General features: G+C 36.0%; 1 protein-coding gene and 2 pseudogenes across 1 annotated transcript; 2 read left to right on the plus strand and 1 right to left on the minus strand.

Annotated features, from left to right (window-relative positions):
- The first annotated feature begins 2,401 nt into the window (after positions 1 to 2,401).
- On the plus strand, positions 2,402 to 3,406 carry LOC132039451 (receptor-like protein Cf-9). Its single transcript, XM_059429930.1, has one exon. It carries the CDS (start codon positions 2,402 to 2,404, stop codon positions 3,404 to 3,406), a length of 1,005 nt encoding a protein of 334 aa, XP_059285913.1.
- Positions 3,407 to 3,789: 383 nt separating this feature from the next.
- On the plus strand, positions 3,790 to 4,916 carry LOC132040073 (receptor-like protein 9DC3; annotated as a pseudogene).
- Positions 4,917 to 8,642: 3,726 nt separating this feature from the next.
- Positions 8,643 to 10,510, minus strand: LOC132039452 (uncharacterized; annotated as a pseudogene).
- Positions 10,511 to 18,745: the final 8,235 nt, after the last annotated feature.

Genomic DNA, 18,745 nt, shown 5'->3' on the forward strand with positions numbered 1-18,745 from the left:
GATGAAAATGAAGTACCCCTTGTTAGAAATAATTCGAAGTATCATGTTTATTCGGGTATCCCATAATTATACAGAAGAAGGCCAATAACCTGACTTAGTCGTGTCTAATTTGAAAATAACATTTTCCTACTTAATTGGTTTGTTATTAATATGCTTGAGTGCTTGACTAGACCAGTTATTGGTCCAATAAGAAGTTATTTGAAATAGGACTCCTTTTCACAAAGCCCCTTTGATTGGGACATATGACTTTAGGACAGATCCAATCTAATAGAGAGTATCTTAAAGATAAATTTTTATGTTATTTGTCCCCTAAGTTTGTGTTACAATTTCATAAACTGAGATCTTCATCAATAATCAATTAAGTTGTCACAATCCAAGCTCATAACACGTATTATCCATATTGTTTCGATAGATATTTGTCCATTGAGCTACACCATCATCGAGTTCAAAAATGTGTCTACCATGTGAACTTGTGTCTTGCTCTTCACTTTCCTCTCCCTTTCAGATGTGGGTTTCCCAAGGTGTCATGTGCACCTCTTATTCAGAAGCTTAGCAGACCGCAGACTGTCATCCTTTCCTTAACCCGGCCCCGTCTAGGCATCACAGACATTTCCCGAAGGACTTAGCGTCCTCGTTGAGATTTGCCCTACTGCCGTACTGAGGGAGCATCCAACTCTGATGCCATACTTGTCATAGCCCAAGCTCATGGCACATACTGTCCGCTTTGATCCAATAGACCTCACGGATTTATTCCTTAGGTTATGATACATCATGCGCAACCATGTGAGCTTGTGTTATGCCTTATAAAGCTCTTCACTTTACTCTTCCATTCAGATGTGAAATTCGCCTAAGGCGTCAGGTACATCCTTTCTTCAAAAGTTTATTGGTCCTTTTCTTTAACCCGTCCTCGTCGTCTAGATCCCCATCACTGAAAACTTACCTTTTCATTTTCCACATTATTTTTGGGGTGCAATATTGAAAGAAAAATAAGATTTTTTTTTTTTATTTTAGTTCAAAAAGTAGAAAAAAGAGACTTAAAATGATGCACAAAAAAAGAGACTTAAAATAATGCACAACTAGTCCCATAATCCAAGGCGATTAGAGGAGATAAGCTCACAGAAAGAGTAACATCAAAGTGAACATCAAATTGAAACACTCTGTGTGTTGTAGCCTTTTTTTTTTTTTTTTTTTAAATTTCTATGCCAAGACTTGTGTCTTGACTTTGAGAAATAACAACACTTTCATTCATTGTTCATAGGCTTCATTGACTTAAATTACCTCTATTTTCTTCTTTCTTGTTCCTTTTGAAAATAAACAAGGAAATGAGTTTATACTTTAGATGAAGAAAAAGGCAATTGGACACGTAAAGGATATCTAGAAGACTAGAATGACTGTTTTAGCTTAATATGTTGTAGAAATTAAAGAGTTCTGCAATTCCTTTTCGTATTTTTAATCTAACAACATTCCGAAGTTTAAGAGCATTGTGAAAGTGAAACAAAAACATGTGGTTTAACTAGTTTTCTTTTTTCTGATATTTTATTTTCATTTAGTTGCTTAAATATGACCTTCATCAACACTCTAACTTGAATTATCCGACGTTAGAAATTAAAGTATTATACGTACTTTTTTTAACTGCTCGGCATATTATTTGTTAATACAGACAACTTAATTGTATTTATTTGAATCAAATAGATGTAACAGTAAATAAAAATTCAATCGAGTTTCAGTTTTACAATTAACTAACACAAATAGCTTTAGTTAAAAATTTGTAAAACTGGGAATACAAGACACGTCAAAGAAAACTTGGAATCTTTAGCCTATATATTTGCACACATTTTTGTTACTTATCCACTACCAACTTTTAAACCCTTTATTGCAAGCATGGTGGGCTATAGGCAACTCTCTGTTCTGCTCTTAGTTGTGTTTCTCTGTCAATTAATTGCTTTTTCTTCTGCCATATTACCTCATCTGTGTCCGAAAGATGAAAGCATTTCCCTTCTAAAATTCAGTAAAACGTTTACTGTAGATCCCACAATACCTTTTCCTCCTTATCCTGAAGCTATGTGTGATTTTTATGCAAAAACAAGTTCATGGACTATGAGACGAGATTGCTGCTCATGGGATGGAGTGTTATGCAATGAGTTGAGTGGCCCTGTGATTGAGCTTGACATCAGTTGCAGCCAACTTGTTGGTAAGATTGATTGCTAGCACGCTCTTCCAGCTCTCTCATTTGCAAAAGCTCAACCTTTCCAGGAATGACTTTTCCAATTCTCAAATCTCGCCAAAATTTGACAAGTTCTCAAGCTTGACACGTCTTGATCTTTCCTATTCATATTTCTCAAGTGAAATTCCTTCTGAAATCTCTCATCTTTTCGAGTTGCGTTCTCTTCATCTCCCAGTCATGGTTGATATTGGTAAGCTGAGACTTGAGCCTCATGATTTTAAATTACTCCTTCAGAACTTGACCTATCTAAGAGAGCTTGATCTTAATGGTGTGAACATTTCGTCGACCATTCCTCCAAATTTGTCTTCTCATAGAACAACTCTGAGGCTTTATCAAACAAAGCTATTTGGGATATTACTTGGGAGTGTTTTTCACCTGCCAAAATTGAAAGCACTTGCCTTATCACAGAATCCTCAGCTCAGTGGTTATTTTTCAATGACCAAATGGAACAGCAGTGCATCTCTCATGGAGTTAGATCTCAACAGCGTGAACCTTTCTAGTAATTTGCCCGAATCTTTTGGATATCTAACGTCACTACAGTCTTTGAGACTTCATTCGTGCAATCCTTGGGGGCCTATTCCTGAATCTCTTTCAAATCTCACACATATAAAATATTTTTTCCCTGATAGTAACTCTATGAATGGAAGAATACCATTCCGGATATTCTCCCATAATCCGTCACAAAGTAATTTAGGCTTGAGTTCTAACTACTTCTCCATTCATCTTGAGGATTTTAAGAACAATTCACTAGTCGAGATTAATTTAGGAGACAATCAGTTGCAAGGCCATCTTCCCAAGTCAATTCAGAACCTTGTGAACCTAGACACGCTTGATCTTTCATCAAATAATTTTAGTGGTCATGTGGATGTCACCTTCTTTTCAAATCTGAAGCATCTTCGGGTTCTTGATCTTTCACATAATCGTAACTCATTGACCAATGAGAACAAAGTCAAAGTTTCTTTGCCCAAATCTCTTGAGTACTTACGATTGGCGGCATGTGAAGTAAAAGATTTGGAGTTTCTAAGATCCGTAACGAATATTCAGGTGTTAGATCTTTCATCAAATAATTTTTGTGGCGATGTGGATGTCAACTTCTTTTTAGACCTCAAAAATCTTCCGTTTCAAGATCTTTCATATAATAGTATCTCATTGACCAATGAGAACCAAAATAAATTTACTTAGCCAGAGTCTCTTGAGTTCTTACGGTTAGCCTTATGTGAAGTAAAAGATTTGGAATTTTTGAGATCTGCAAAGTATCTTTCACAGTTGGACCTTTCAAATAATAGGATTCAAGAAAAAATTCCAGACTGGGCATGGTCTAACTGGATGTTTTCATTGCGGCGTCTTAATTTATCCCACAACATGCTGGTAGGTGTGGATTCACTTCCTTTTCAATCTGTAGATATTATTGATTTACGGTCCAATTTTCTTCAAGGCTCACTACCTATTCCGCAAAATTCCATAAGATACTTCTTCTATCAGAAAGTAATCTCAGTGAGGAAATTCCTTCATCTATATGCAATTTGACATCATTACAAATCCTAGATTTGGCGAAAAATAATTTGATGGGAGAAATTCCACAATGTTTGGGTAATATCAGTAGCCTTGAGGTTTTGGATATGCACCAGAACAATCTTTCTGGGACAATTCCAACAACTTCTAGCATTGGAAGTTCACTTAGAAGCCTCAACTTGCATGACAATAAGCTACTGGGGAAACTCCCACGATCTTTGGCCAATTTCAAAGAGTTGCAAGTTCTTGATTTAGGAGATAATCACCTTAAAGACACATTCCCCATAGGGTTGGAAACTCTGCCGAAGCTACGAGTTTTAAGCTTGAGATCAAATAAATTGCATGGACCAATAAGAACATCAAGGATGAAGAACTTGTTTCCTAAGCTTCGAATCTTAGATCTCTCTTACAATGCCTTCACAGAAAACTTGCCGACAAGTCTCTTTCAACAGTTGAAAGCCATGAGGACCATTGATCAAACAATGAAAGCACCGACATATCTTGGAGATGAGTACTACCAAGATTCTCTAAAAATTGCAACAAAGGCCTCGAGCTTGAACTTGTCAGAATTTTGACTATTTACACGACCATTGATCTTTCAAGCAACAAATTTGAAGGACAAATTCCAAATATTACGGGAGATCTCATTGCACTTCGCGTGTTGAATCTAAGTCATAATCGATTGCAAGGTCATATACCACCATCACTCGGAGATTCATCTTCAATTGAATCATTGGACCTTTCAGTTAACTAGCTTTCAGGAGACATACCAAAACAACTTGCTTCTCTTACATCTCTTGAGTTCTTAAATCTCTCCGACAATCATCTCCAAGGATGCATCCCTCAAGGACGTCAATTTGCTAATAATTCATATGAAGGCAATGATGGATTATGTGGATTCCCTATTTTGGAAGGTTGTGGAAGTAGCGGGATGCCTGAGACAAACAACACGACACATGTGCTGGATCAAGAAAGCAATTCTACATTTTTAAGTGAATTTGGGAAGGCGGTCCTTATGGGATATGGGAAAGGACTTATTATTGGATTCTCCATAGCGTATTTCATACTTTCGAGTCGAAATTTCAATTGGCTTTCTTGGATTGTTGAAGAAGTAGAATACATAATCATTATGAGAAGGCGAAAGAAGCAGCGAGGCCGTCAAAGGCACTACAGAAGATGAAATAATTGTGTCTAGAAGAGTTAAAATTTCAGGTATTCAAGTTATATTCTACATTAATCTTTAGTTTATTGTAACAATCAGTATTTTAGTTTTCATATTGTTTGTTATATCAGCAGCTAATTGAATGCTCCACTAAGCATATCTTTCTTTTGAATAATTATTTTAAGAACAAATTATTCAATTTGTAAAGGAAATTGAAATGGATTAGCTTTAGTTGATGTTTTAAGCTTAGTAGAAAGTTATTTGTGTTATTAATCTGTATTACAAAAATAGTTTGAAACAGTAACTTTGTAAAAATTCCGTAAAAACAAGAACTTTGTAAAACCAGAAACTGGAAAAATATCAAAACAATATCCGAAAAATATTTTTAAGGAAGAAAATCGAGCCCACTGAATGCACAGTGTGTCCTTAAGGAAATTATTCCCCTCAAGTACCCGAGGTTAATGGAATATATCCTCCCAGGATAGAACGATCTTAGCCCACTGAATGCACAGTGTGTCCTTAAGGAAATTATTCCCCTCAAGCACCCGAGGTTAATGGAATATATCCTCCCAGGATAGAACGATCTTACTCACCGGTGTACTGGTACCTAAAACCACGGTGTCAGCGAATCACTCAACGGCAGTAAATTACACTAGAATTTATTTGTGCAGAAGAAGAAGTTTTTGAAGTTCAGAAAATTTGTAAGGAAAAATCTGAGGAATAAAACGAATTTATAGCCATGGAAGTGCTATTTCTGAAGGTTTGCAACACTTCAGAACAGTAACTTTAAAACGGGCGGGAATTTTAAATAAAATCCGGGAAAGAAACGGGTCGCGGATTAGACACGCGGATCCGGGTCGCTAACGGGTCAGGATCTGGATAATTTAATTAATTAATTAATTAATAATTATTTAAATAATTAAAATTAAAGAAAATTTGGTCCAAAAAGATTATCAATCAATCAGATCATTTGACGAAGCCGAACGACGACAACGGCGCGAGGGGAGACCCTCTTCTTAACCCTTTAGCAACAAGAAGGAGTGTTTCTATTTTTAAGTAGGAGAACTTTTCTTTCCACTACCAATGAGGGACAAATGCTTATTTCATAAAGCAAGAGGGAACAACTCATTCTCCCTCCACTTCTTTTCCCTCCATTTCCCATTCAACCTATTATTAAACCCAACAATCCCCCACATGAATAGGGAATGGCTATAAGATAAAGGAATGCACAGACAAGTGTGTGATTTACAAGCAAGGATTAATTGCATATGGATAAGTAGGTTTCCTTTTGAACTTTCTGTAGTAAACATATGTCAGATATACGCGGTCAATCGGTAGATTTGATATCTTTGAACTTTCGAGCTTTGGTGTATACCTAGACAGCCACATGTCACATAATCAATCCTTTACCGTCTATGGTTCTTACGGTTGTGTTCGTTTCAGCCATGAACACCTCCTGGTTTCATGAGTGTATAGAGAATGGGCTTTTTACAATTATCCTCTTTGAAGCGGCTTACACTTCACACTCACATAGGTGATTCCTAAACGTGTTATCGCGTAGATACACTATTTGGTCAAACCTGCCAAACTTGAAACCATTAAAAAATTTAAGCTTTATCAACTTGTTAAAAAGGCTTAATGTTTTATCCTTGTTCCCGAACATTGTCTTCATCATGAGAATGGATTGAGTTATTTGACAATGCCGAACCGTCAGTCACAACTTTTTTTGATCTCCTTGAACCTAGCTCTTGGGATCTCCAGTCTACTAGGTAGAGTTACCGCCATGATGACTTGTCCTAAGCCTTAAACCCATTCCCTTAGATGATCTTTCAACCGCCTCTCTAGTTAGGCCTTTTGTAAGTGGATCCGACACATTATCTCTAGACTTTACATAGTCAATAGTGATAATTCCACTAGAGAGTAGTTGTCTCACAGTATTATGTCTTCGTCGTACGTGATGAGATTTTCTGTTTTACATAATGCTCCCTGCCCTACCTATTGTTTCTTGACTATCACAATGTATGCATATAGGTCCCAGAGGTTTGGGCCAGAATGGAATATCTTCTAAGCAATTCCGGAGCCATTCAGCTTCTTCACCGGCCTTGTCTAAAGCTATAAATTCAGATTCCATCATAGAACGGGCGATGCACGTCTGTTTGGATGATTTCCAAGATACTGCTCCACCCCCAATTGTGAAAATATATCCACTTGTGGATTTAACTTCAGATGATCCGGTGATCCAATTTGCATCACTATATCCCTCAATCACGGCGGGATATTTGTTATAATGTAAAGTATAATCTTGGGTATGCTTCAGATACCCCAAAACTCGTTTCATTACCATCCAGTGAGTTTGATTGGGATTACTTGTGAACCGACCCAATTTGCTAATAGCACATGCTATATCTGGTCGCGTACAATTCATGATATACATCAAAATTCCCAACACTCTTGCATAATCCAATTGTGAGTCACTTTCACCTTCATTTTGGCAACATTGAAATCCAAATACTTGAACTTGTCAAGTACTCTTTCAATATAATGATACTGCGATAATGCTAGACCTTGTGGAGTTTTATGAATTCTGATTCCTAAGATCAAATCAGCAACTCCTAAGTCTTTCATATCAAATTTTCTAGCCAGCATGCGCTTAGTAGCATTTATATCGGCAATATCTTTACTCACTATCAACATGTCATCAACATATAAACAAACAATGACTTCATGATTTGGAGTATTTTTAATGTAAACATATTTGTCACACTCGTTGATCTTAAATCCGTTTGCCAACATTATTTGGTCAAATTTAGCATGCCATTGTTTGGGTGCTTGTTTTAGTCCATAAAGAGACTTACAAGTTTGCACACTTTCCCTTCTTTACCAGGAACCACAAATCCCTAGGTTGTTCCATGTAAATTTCTTCCTCCAACTCTCCATTTAAGAAAGCTGTCTTAACATCCATTTGATGGATTTCAAGACAATGTACGGCCGCCAGTGCCACTAACACCCGAATAGATGTTATCCTTGTTACCGGCGAGTATGTGTCAAAGTAATCAAGGCCTTCTTTTTGTCTATAACCTTTGACCACAAGTCTTGCCTTATATTTGTTAATAGTGCCATCAGCTTTCATTTTCCTTTTAAAGATTCATTTTGATCCTAAAGGTTTATTTCCGGAGGAAGATCAACCAATTCCATGTATGGTTGTTCAAAATTGATTCAATCTCACTATTGACTGCTTTCTTTCAAAATCTCTGAATCAGAAGAAGACATAGCTGCTTTAAATTTTAAGGCTCATTTTCAAGCAAGAATGTCACAAAATCTAGTCCAAAGGAAGTAGATGTCCTTTGACGTTTGCTACGCCTTGGATCCTCTTCACTTGGTGTACTTTCCTTTGGTTCTTCCCGCGGTCGTTTAGATCTTTCACTTGATGACTCACATTCAGTTTTATACGGATAAATATTTTTAAAGAATTCAGCATTATCTGATTCAATTACCGTATCAACATGAATTTCGGGATTGTTGGATTTGTGAACCAAAAACCGACAAGCTTTCTTGTTTGTAGCATATCCAATAAAAACACAATCCATAGTTTTTGGTCCGATTTTTACCCTTTTGGGTAAAGGAACTTGCACCTTTGGTAAACACCCCCACACTTTGAAATATTTCAAGTTGAGTTTTCTTCCTTTCCATAGTTCATATGGAATAGATTGTGTTTGGTTGTGGGGTACCCTGTTAAGTATTCGGTTAGCTGTAAGGATAGCTTCCCCCCACAAGCTCTGCGGTAAACCGGAACTTATTAATAAAGCATTCATCATTTCCTTTAATGTTCAGTTTTTCCTTTCCGCAATTCCATTTGATTGTGGTGTGTAGGGGCAGTAGTTTGATGAATAATTCCATATTCTAAACATATCTCTACAAAAAGAGATTCGTATTCTCCACCCATATCACTTCTAATCATTTTTATCTTTTTATTCAATAGATTTTCCACTTTGTTCTTGTATTGCTTAAATGCGTCAACTGCTTCATCCTTACTATTAAGCAAATACACATAACAATATCGAGTGCAATCGTCAATAAAAGTTATAAAATACTTTTTCCCACCGCGAGATGGTATTGACTTCATATCATATCTGTGTGGATTAAGTCTAAAGGATCTGAATTCCTATCAATAGACTTATATGGATGTTTAACAAACTTAGATTCAACACAGATTTCACATTTTGATTTATTACACTCGAATTTAGGCAATACTTCTAAATTAATCAATTTTCGCAAGGTTTTGTGGTTGACATGTCCTAAACAAACATGCCATAAATCATTTGACTCCAATAAGTAAGACGAAGCTGAATTATTATTAATACTATCAACAACCATTATATTTCGTTTGAAAAGGCCCTCGGTGAGGTAGCCCTTTCCTATGAACATCTCATTCTTACTTATTATAACTTTCTCACTAACAAGCACGCACTTAAACCCGATTTTTATGAGTAGTGTGGCTGAGACTAAATTTTTCCTAATTGTAGGAACGTGCAGAATGTTGTTGAGAGTCAGCACCTTGCCGGAAGTCATCTTCAGAAGTATCTTCCCATATCCTTCAACCTTGGCTGTTGCAGTATTTCCCATAAAAAGCTCCTTTTGGGGTCCAGTGGGAGCGTAGGTTGCAAATGTGTCTTTTACAGAGCAAACATGTCGTGTGGCACCAGAATCAAGCCACCACTCTTTTGGTTTCCAACCAAATTGCACTCTGATAGTATTGCACACAGATCATCAATGTCATCATTCTTCTCCACTATGTTGGCTTGTCCCTTTTTCTTGTCCTTTTTTGGGAGACGACAATCTGGGGCTTTGTGGCTAGCTTTCCCACAATTATAGCAGTTTCCCTTGAACTTTTTCTTGGCTTGCTCTTTCTTTTGTCCGGTGGACTTCTTTATTTTCTTACTTTTTTGGTGCAGTTGCCCACGCAACTTCTTCTCGGCTGTTTTGTTATCTTTCTCAATCTTGAGACGAATCACAAGATCTTCCAACTTCATTTCTTTGCGCTTGTGCTTTAGATAATTTTTGAAATCTCTCCACGAAGGAGGCAACTTTTCAATCATTGCAGCCACTTGAAATGCTTCATTAACTACCATACCTTCAGCAGTAAGGTCATGAAAAATAAGTTAAGGCACTTGAACTTGGGTTCCAACGGTTCTGCTGTCTATCATTTTATAGTCTAGAAACTTGGCAGCCACAAATTTTTTCAAGCATGCGTCTTCAGTCTGATACTTCTTCTCAAGTGCATCCCACAATTCTTTCGAAGTATTCATAGCACTGTAGACGTTATACAAATCATCCTCCAAAGCATTTCGGATGTAGCCCTTGTATAGAAAATCTGCCTGTTTTCACGCCTCAGCAATCATAAATTTTTCATTGTCCAGCATATCGGCGGCAGGCATTGGAGGGTTTTCGTTGGTGAACTTTTGCATACCAAGAGTGGTAAGCCAAAAGAACACCCTTTGCTGCCATCCTTTGAAGTTGGCTCTAGAAAATTTCCCCTGTTTTTCCGCCGGTGGCACAGCAGTTCGGCTCGTTACCGCAACAGTCGTAAAAGTAGTAGCGCTTTCAATTGCCATTTCTTTTCACTGTCAAAATTGACAAACTGTTTTAATAATCAAGATAGCAAACCTTTCACAACAACAACGATGAAGTTTTTTTGTTCTTCAAATCGTTGTACAAATATGAACTTTAATATTCCAACGAAGTTTTTATATTTTCAAGTCAGAATACGAAATTTCATATGGAGTAGAAAACGACACAGGTTTTAGTCTCCAAAACAAAATACAGATTAATATATAAAATATAATTTCCTTAAGATTGTTATTAATCTGTATTACGAAAATATTTTGAAACAGTAACTTTGTAAAAATTCCAGAAAACAGTAAACTTTGTAAAATCAGAAAGTATAAACCAGAAACTAGAAAATATCAAAACAATATCCGAAAAATATTTTTAAGGAAGAAAATCGAGCCCACTGAATGCACAGTGTGTTGTTAAGGAAATTATTCTCCTCAAGCGCTCGAGGTTAATGGAATATATCCTCCCAGGATAGAACGATCTTACTCACCGGTGTATCGGTACCTAAAACCATGGTGTCAGCGCACCACTCAACGGCAGTAAATTACACTAGAATTTATTTGTGCAGAAGAAGAAGAAGTTTTTGAAGTTCAGAAAATTCGTAAGGAAAAATCTGAGGAATCAAACGAATTTATAGCCATGGAAGTACTGTTTCTGAAGGCTTGCAACCCTTCAGAACTGTCACTTGAAAACGGGCGGGAATTTTAAATAAAATCCAAAAAAAAAATGGGTCGCGGGTCAGACTCGTGGATCCGGGTCACTAACGGGTCAGGATCTGGATAATTTAATTAATCAATTAAATAAATAATAATTAATTAAATAATTAAAATTGAAGAAAATTTGGTCAGATCATCTGACCGAATCCGAAGCCGAGCCGAGCGACTATGACGGCGCGAGGGGAGACCCTCTTCTTAACCCTTTAGCAACAAGAAGGAGTGCTTCTACTTTTAAGTAGGAGAACTTTCTTTTCTTTCCACTACCAATGATGAACAAATGCTTATTTCATAAAGCAAGAGGGAACAACTCATTTTCCCTCCATTTCCCATTCAACCTATTAATTAAACCCAACAATTTGTAACGTGCAACTAAGGTGGAATCATGAGCATAAAATTTTCAAATTCATATACCACAATTAGTTACAAGTTTTGATTACAGGGGGATAAGTAATCCAATAATCTGGTTAGAGGCTAGTTTAACGTCTTTCAAGTGCAAACCAACGAGAGTTTTACTAGCTGGATAATTGTTTTAAGTTTGTATTTTCAACTTGGGGCATCTAACTATATAATTTCCTGAAGGAAGACAATATATTGCTCCAAACTATATTTAACTGATAATTCCCCCAATTTCCCACTTTTTCTGTGAGGCAACCTCACTGTTACACCCCGTATCTTCGAAGAAGCACTTATCAAATTTAAAACATAAGTATGTTGAGTTATGGTTAAGTAAAACCACTTTGGAATATAAGGAGCAAGCATTATTAAATATATTTAATGAGTGAAGGATCTACATAAGGTATACCGGAAGGTTTTATAAGGAAATGAGTGGAAGAAATGGCGTAGTACGACTTTGGAGAAAGGATAGGTAAAGTTTCGTGTAAACATTTTGGTCCAAATTGAGGGAAGAATATCTCTTAGCATATGAAGTGTTTTAAGGTGTTTCAAAAGCCTAAAATAAAGTTCGTCGAGTCTAATTTCCAACGCAACAAACCGCTCGTTGATAGGACATCGGAGTAGAGAATTATGGACGTTACAAGTTCGGCTGATAGAGCAGAAACACGTGCTATAGTAACTGCTACAGTACCGACCTGCTACAGTGACCCAACTCGAATTTGAACCTTATAAAAGGGGCAAAACCCCATTTTTTTCATCAAAAAAATCAGATGGGCAATTTCGTCATAAAAAAAGTGTTTTCAAGTAGCGAAGCGTTGATCAAGCCCGGATAACGCATGATTGTGATTCTAGAATTGTTTTGCGGTGGATTTTAGCGTGGATTCAAGTGGATATCGGAGATATTGCTGTTTTAACAAGAATAAGGTATGAATCTCTTTCTATTTACGTCAATACAGGTTTATTCTCGGAGGCAAAGTCGTTAAATAATGGTATAGTAAGTTGATTAGTTATGGAAGTTGGAAAACAGCATGTGAGCTGTTTTATGGCACATGTTAGTGTTGAAAGTGATGTTTTTAATGTTGTTATTGATGTTGTTGTTGTTGGTTGCTGAATTACGATTTTGGGCTAGGCATATAAACAGAGGAGATCTTTTTTGCCAAAATTTCGGCAGATCCTAGAAAGAGTTAACTTAAAGGCTTAAGGTAAGCACTTGATAACGAGCCTAACGATAGCATGAATTCCCTTGATTGTAGATATTCAAGAAGTAGAAGTTAAGCGAATAGATAAGCTTCAAGGTATGTAAAGCTATCCCTTCTTCCTTTTTGGCATGAATTACATAAAACGAGCGAACGACGAACATACATGTCTCCAATGAACTCTAGTTCTCAGTAGTGCTTGACATGACAGTTGTCTTTGATTCTCAAGTGTTGGTTCATTCTATTTATTTTCTCGAATTCTAAATGGTGATTCAGTTTGAACAAGATTGCTCCGAATATTCTATTCGTGCACATTGTTATTGCCTCACTTCACCAAGTCCTTCACTAGAGGGCCGGGTACGTATTCGTGCACAGTTTCATTGCAATGTTCACCGAGTCCCTCACTAGAGGGCTGGGTATGTATATTATATTTCACCAAGTCCCTCACCACAGGGCCGGGTACGTATTATATTTCATCGAGTCCCATAATGGGCCGAGTACGGTATATGATTATTTCACCGAGTCCCATAATGGGCCGGGTACGGTATATGATCATTTCACCGAGTCCCATAATGGGCCGGGTACGGTTTAGGATTATTTCACCGAATCCCATAATAGGCCGGGTACGGTATATATGTATATGACATCATTCACCGAGTCCCATAATGGGCCGGGTACGGTATATTATATATATATACATGACTCATCTCATAAGGCACAGATGCTTTGGTATCTTTGATTATCATACTTGTCTCCTCTCATCTTTTTACTCAGTCATGATCTTCTTTATTGTACTTCATGCTTTACATACTCAGTACATTTTCCGTACTGACCCCCTTTCTTCGGGGGCTGCATTTCATGCCCGCGGTACAGATTCTCGGTTTGGTGATCCTCCCGGCTTAGGACTTACACTCATTTTGCTTGGAGAGCTCCATTGTTCCGGAGCTTGAGTTATTTTGGTACAGATCCTTTTGACATAGACTTTGTTGTACTCTTAGAGGTCTGTAGACACATGTGGGTTGTGTATATATGGTTTGGTCAGCTATACAGATGTAGTTCATTTTGCATATTCCCGCGTATAGCAGCAGCCTTGTCGGCTTTCATATTTTGTGATGTTTCGTTAACTGTGAATCCTCAGGAGACAAGTTTATTCTGGTATATAGCATTATAAGTTTACAACATGCTTTTGCAAATTTCCATGCTGCCCTTAGTTTCAATCTGATTATATTCAGTAGTTCGTATACGAGTGTCCAGCTCGGGCACTAATCATGGCCCATCAGTTTGTGTCGTGACACTCACCACACTACACTACGCTTCGACACAAGAGAAGAGGACTGGGTGCTTTGTATCTTTGGGATAGGAGTTGAAGGTCTTCTATAAGAGAATTTCAATCTAAGGCCAACTTTGTTTTATTTCTTTTGAGAATCATTTTCCAAAACGTTTTAAGATCATGTGTAGATTCTGTGTGTATTTCTTTGAAAAAACGATAGTCAGACTATAAATAACAAATTTGAAAATGTAGGTCCTTGGCGGAATGCTCATCGGAGATGCAATATCATATGCTGCAGCTTCTGATTTTTAGTTTCAATAAGTTTTTCTTCTTCCTTTTAGAGTAGGAATTAATTTGAAAAAATGCAATATTCTGACTTTCAGTGAATCAACTTATGTACTCCTTTTAATGTGTTGAGTTAGGTTGGTCGTGTATATTGTTGGAATTAAACCAAGATTATTAATTCAAAGTTGTTTAGGATTGATATTCGGTATTTATTTAATTCATATCTAGTTAGAATTTATTTGTCTAGTTCATATTGGAATGGGTTTTCTAGTCCTAGTCTATGTTGGTTTTCTAATATTATAAATAGGGATGCCTTGTCACATATTTTCATTGTAGTGAGATTCAAGAGTTTTAAGTTATTAAGTAAAGTCTCCTACCTTCTCTCTCTAGTTTGATAAATATCTTCTATATAGCTTTTGTTGGGTATTTCACTTGTGCTTATATTATTCCTTTGAGTATTTTTATTTCCTTCAAATTGGTATCAGAGCCTGTGTGAGATTCGATCAAAGCCTGTGTGAGATATGATCAAAGGCTTGTGTGAGATCCGACATATATTAAAAAAAATGAATCTAAATATTTCATATTTTACCAAATTGTCCTTTTTTGTGTTTGACGGTAAAAATAATTTTGAGAGTTGATATCAACTGATGAAGATTTTTTTCAAAGTTGTTGGACTATGGTCCATTATTCATAAAGGGTTCGTGAAAATCCCATAAGGCACAATATTGACTAGTGAATCAGCTAAACAATTGGAGAAAAATAAACAATTGGATAATAAGGAATGCTTCTACCTTGAAAGCAAGGTAGAATTGCATGTATATAACGAATATTTGCATGCAAAAAAGGCTTGGACAATTTTGGCGAAATCACATAGACGTCTTTGCAGATGTGAAGAGAGAGAAACTTCAAGAGCTTTGGAGACAGAGTGAGTTGGCCCAGATGAAACCAACAGAATCTGTCAACGAATTTTTTACAAGAATTACAGAAATTGTTAATGATATGAAGGCCAATGGAGAAGTATTGGAAGATGTTAAAGTTGTTTAGAGGATATTATAGTCTCTAAGATTAGAGTTTCACACCAAGAAAATAGTTCTTGAGGCTACCCAGGATCTTAATAATTTGAGACTTTGTGATCTAGAAGACGAATTGGTGACATGTGAGATGTCCCTGGAACAAACTTATGAGATAATGGAGGAGGCATTGCAAACAAAGGATGATCAACCAAAAGAAAAAGAAGAGTCATCGAATCTGTCAGAAATTAATGAAGAAGGCCAGAATTCAGAAATAGTGGAGAAACAAAGAGAAGGTAGAGGTACAAATATAGTGGAGAAAAGAAGAGAAGGTAGAGGTAATTTTTGTTGTGGTATAGATGTCTTTGATTGCAATGCAGAATCCAATAATATTCAAATTGAACAATGATTTCTGGGATAGCTAAAAAGGATATTTTGGTTGGGACTAATGCTCTTTCGGTAGAGACTACTAGTGTTTTAAGTAATGAGATATGTAATAGACATGATTCGTCTATACAAGGTGGGGCTAATGAAAAAGGAATAGAAGTACCCACCATTATCACACAAGAAAAATTGTTTGAAGATATTGAAGATGAATCTAGTGATGAAAGAAGTGAAAGAATTCACCAAGAGCAAGGTTTTGATGATTTACCCAAAATTGAAGCAGAAATAATTAAGGGTCCAGATCCTCAAGTGACATGCATGATTATGAATATTGAAGACGCAATTAATTTTGAGGCCACTATCCGAAATTGTATATTTGGAGGAGCATGAAAAATTATTTGTTGATGATACGGCTCTTGAAAAGTCAACTAAAGTCGAATGGGCGCATAAGATCCAGTTATAAATCAATTGAAGAAGCAGATAATTTTAAATCAAGACTAGTTATTAAAGGATACAAGAAAAAGAAAAAATATCCTTATGATATTTTGAAGATGTTTAACATGGAGAAAGTCAAATTAACTGTGAATCTTGTTGAAGTGAAACTGAAGCTGACTAAAGACAACACCCGCAAATTTGCCGATGCTATATATTTTAGGAAATTTTCTGTGACTCTAAGGTGGTTGACTTCTACAAGATATGATATTGTTCATGGAACGCTCAAGTTTGAAGATCTTGGTTTAAGGGAGGCTATGTTGGAATTAAACCAAGGTTACTAATCCAAAGTTGTTTAGGATTGATATTTGGTATTTATTTAATTCATATCTAGTTAGGATTTATTTGTCTAATTCATATTGGAATTGGTTTTCTAGTCCTAGTCTATGTTGGTTTTCTAGTATTATAAATAGAAATGCTCTGTCACATATTTTCATTGTAGTGAGATTCAAAAGTTTTAAGTCATTAAGTAAAGTCTCCTACCTTCTCTCTCTAATTTGATAAATATCTTTTATATAGCCATTGTTGGATCTTTCACTTGTGCTTATATTATTCCTTTGAGTATTGTTATTTCGTTCATATATGATAACAAAATAATGTATCTCTCTTTTGTTCAACACTTGGGGTATTAGATGAAGTGTATACATTTCTTGTTTGTTTCAATTGTGTAAAGTTGTATTCCTACTTATCGTACAATTTAGGAATGAGTTTAACTTGTATCCACTGCCAGCGGATGATTATTTTACACGGTCAGTGATTTGTAAGGCTCACAATAGGTAAAATTCATTTAAATATCTTATCTTCACAAGGGGAGCCTGAAATTCAGATGATTGAGCAATTAATGAGATGTGGGTAGTTCCATTGTTTCATTAAGAAACATTGTTTGTCATCTGTCTACAGAACAACTTAGAATTTTTTGGAGATTTTCTCCACTCTAATGTGAACGAAAATTAGAGCGACGCTACAAATCTAAAAGGGACTTCCATGTAACGGGTAAGAAAATAATGGTGTTGTCAAAAGAAATCATATCACCAAAAGTATAAAGAGAGGCAGCTGTGCAAATTCACTCTGACTAATTAGAATTTAATTTTTATCAATAGATTCGAGTATGTGAATATGTAATGTCTGCAAATATAAAACCCTACTCGCCAGGGAAAATAAGAGGGATCTTTTGGTTGTTAGATATAAGGGCAGATGTACTCCCAAAAATAGACGATAGGCGTAAATTTATCCCAAAACTTAACGAAGGGTAAAAGTGATCTATTTTCAATAGTTCAAGCTTATTTTTTACCTTTTTCCCTTCTTATAATGTAGCTCAACCAAAGGAGACTCCTTGGTAACTATTCAAAAAGAGCAAGGAGAAGAGTTCTAATGGTATAACATTAAAAGGAAAATAAACAACTATACCACATTTATCCATATTGCAGAGTCATGATGCCATTAGCTCAATAAAGACATAAAATGACTCTCTCTTAATAAATGACACTATTACTATCTGAGGGTTTAAAGGTACATTTTTAAAAATATTTTTAGAAACATTTACATGTAATTATCTAATAAATGACTTGATTGGGTAATTATAGGACTTGAATGTTAAGAATTAATCACCAACTTAATTAGTATCTAAAATATTTCAAAGAAGAATCTAGAATGTTCAAAGAGTCGTAGAGAATTGGGAGGAGAATGAGAATTATAGAGTGAAAAGCTTAGAAGCATGGAAAAATAAACTAAAGGTGACAAATAAGGTCACTAATTAGAAATGGTGACAAGTTTGACCAACCAACCAAGGTCAAACTTGTCTTAAAATGCGATTAGGTTAAAATGGGACTGAATTATAATTTTTAAAACTTCTTAATCTTTTACAAAATACAAAAAGATCCCAACTTAATCCCAAAAAATCCACCAGCCCCCCTTCTCCTCCTCCCACCCCTCCCCCCCCCTCCCCTAAATTTTTTTTATTTTTTATTTGCTTTTTCACTCACCCCTCCCCCCCTCCCCGGCAAAAAAAAATTTAAATTTTTAATTTTTTTAATTTGCTTTTTCACCAGCCACCCACCTACTACTCCTCCTCCCACCCCCTAATTTTTTTTTCTTATTTAAAAAGTTTTGATTTGGAGCCAAGGTGGTACGTTGAACAATTTCTATTTATGAACTTATTTATTTTGCTTACTAATTGTTGCAACAGATGCATATAGTTGTTAAAAAAGTTGCAATAAGTTACTAATTTGTTTCAACAAGTTACTAATCTGTTTCAACAAGTTACTAATCTTTTTAAACAAGTTGCTTAGTTATTGCAACAAATTACTCACCTTGTTGGAAAAAATAAAACAATTGCTTAAATTATTGCAAAAACTAAAAAAATATGTCGCAACAGATGAGTTAATTGTTGCAACAGATCATACATTTGTTGAAGAAGTTGCAACAAGTTACTAATCTATTTCAACAGATGGATCAGATGTTTAAGCAAGTTGCGTAGTTGTTGCAATAG

Source organism: Lycium ferocissimum, chromosome 12, assembly GCF_029784015.1.
Source record: "Lycium ferocissimum isolate CSIRO_LF1 chromosome 12, AGI_CSIRO_Lferr_CH_V1, whole genome shotgun sequence".
Taxonomy (NCBI): domain Eukaryota; kingdom Viridiplantae; phylum Streptophyta; class Magnoliopsida; order Solanales; family Solanaceae; genus Lycium; species Lycium ferocissimum.

Excerpts from the sequence above, each read along its gene's own strand:
- LOC132039451 (XM_059429930.1), top strand. The coding sequence starts at position 2,402 with ATGGTTGATATTGGTAAGCTGAGACTTGAGCCTCATGATTTTAAATTA.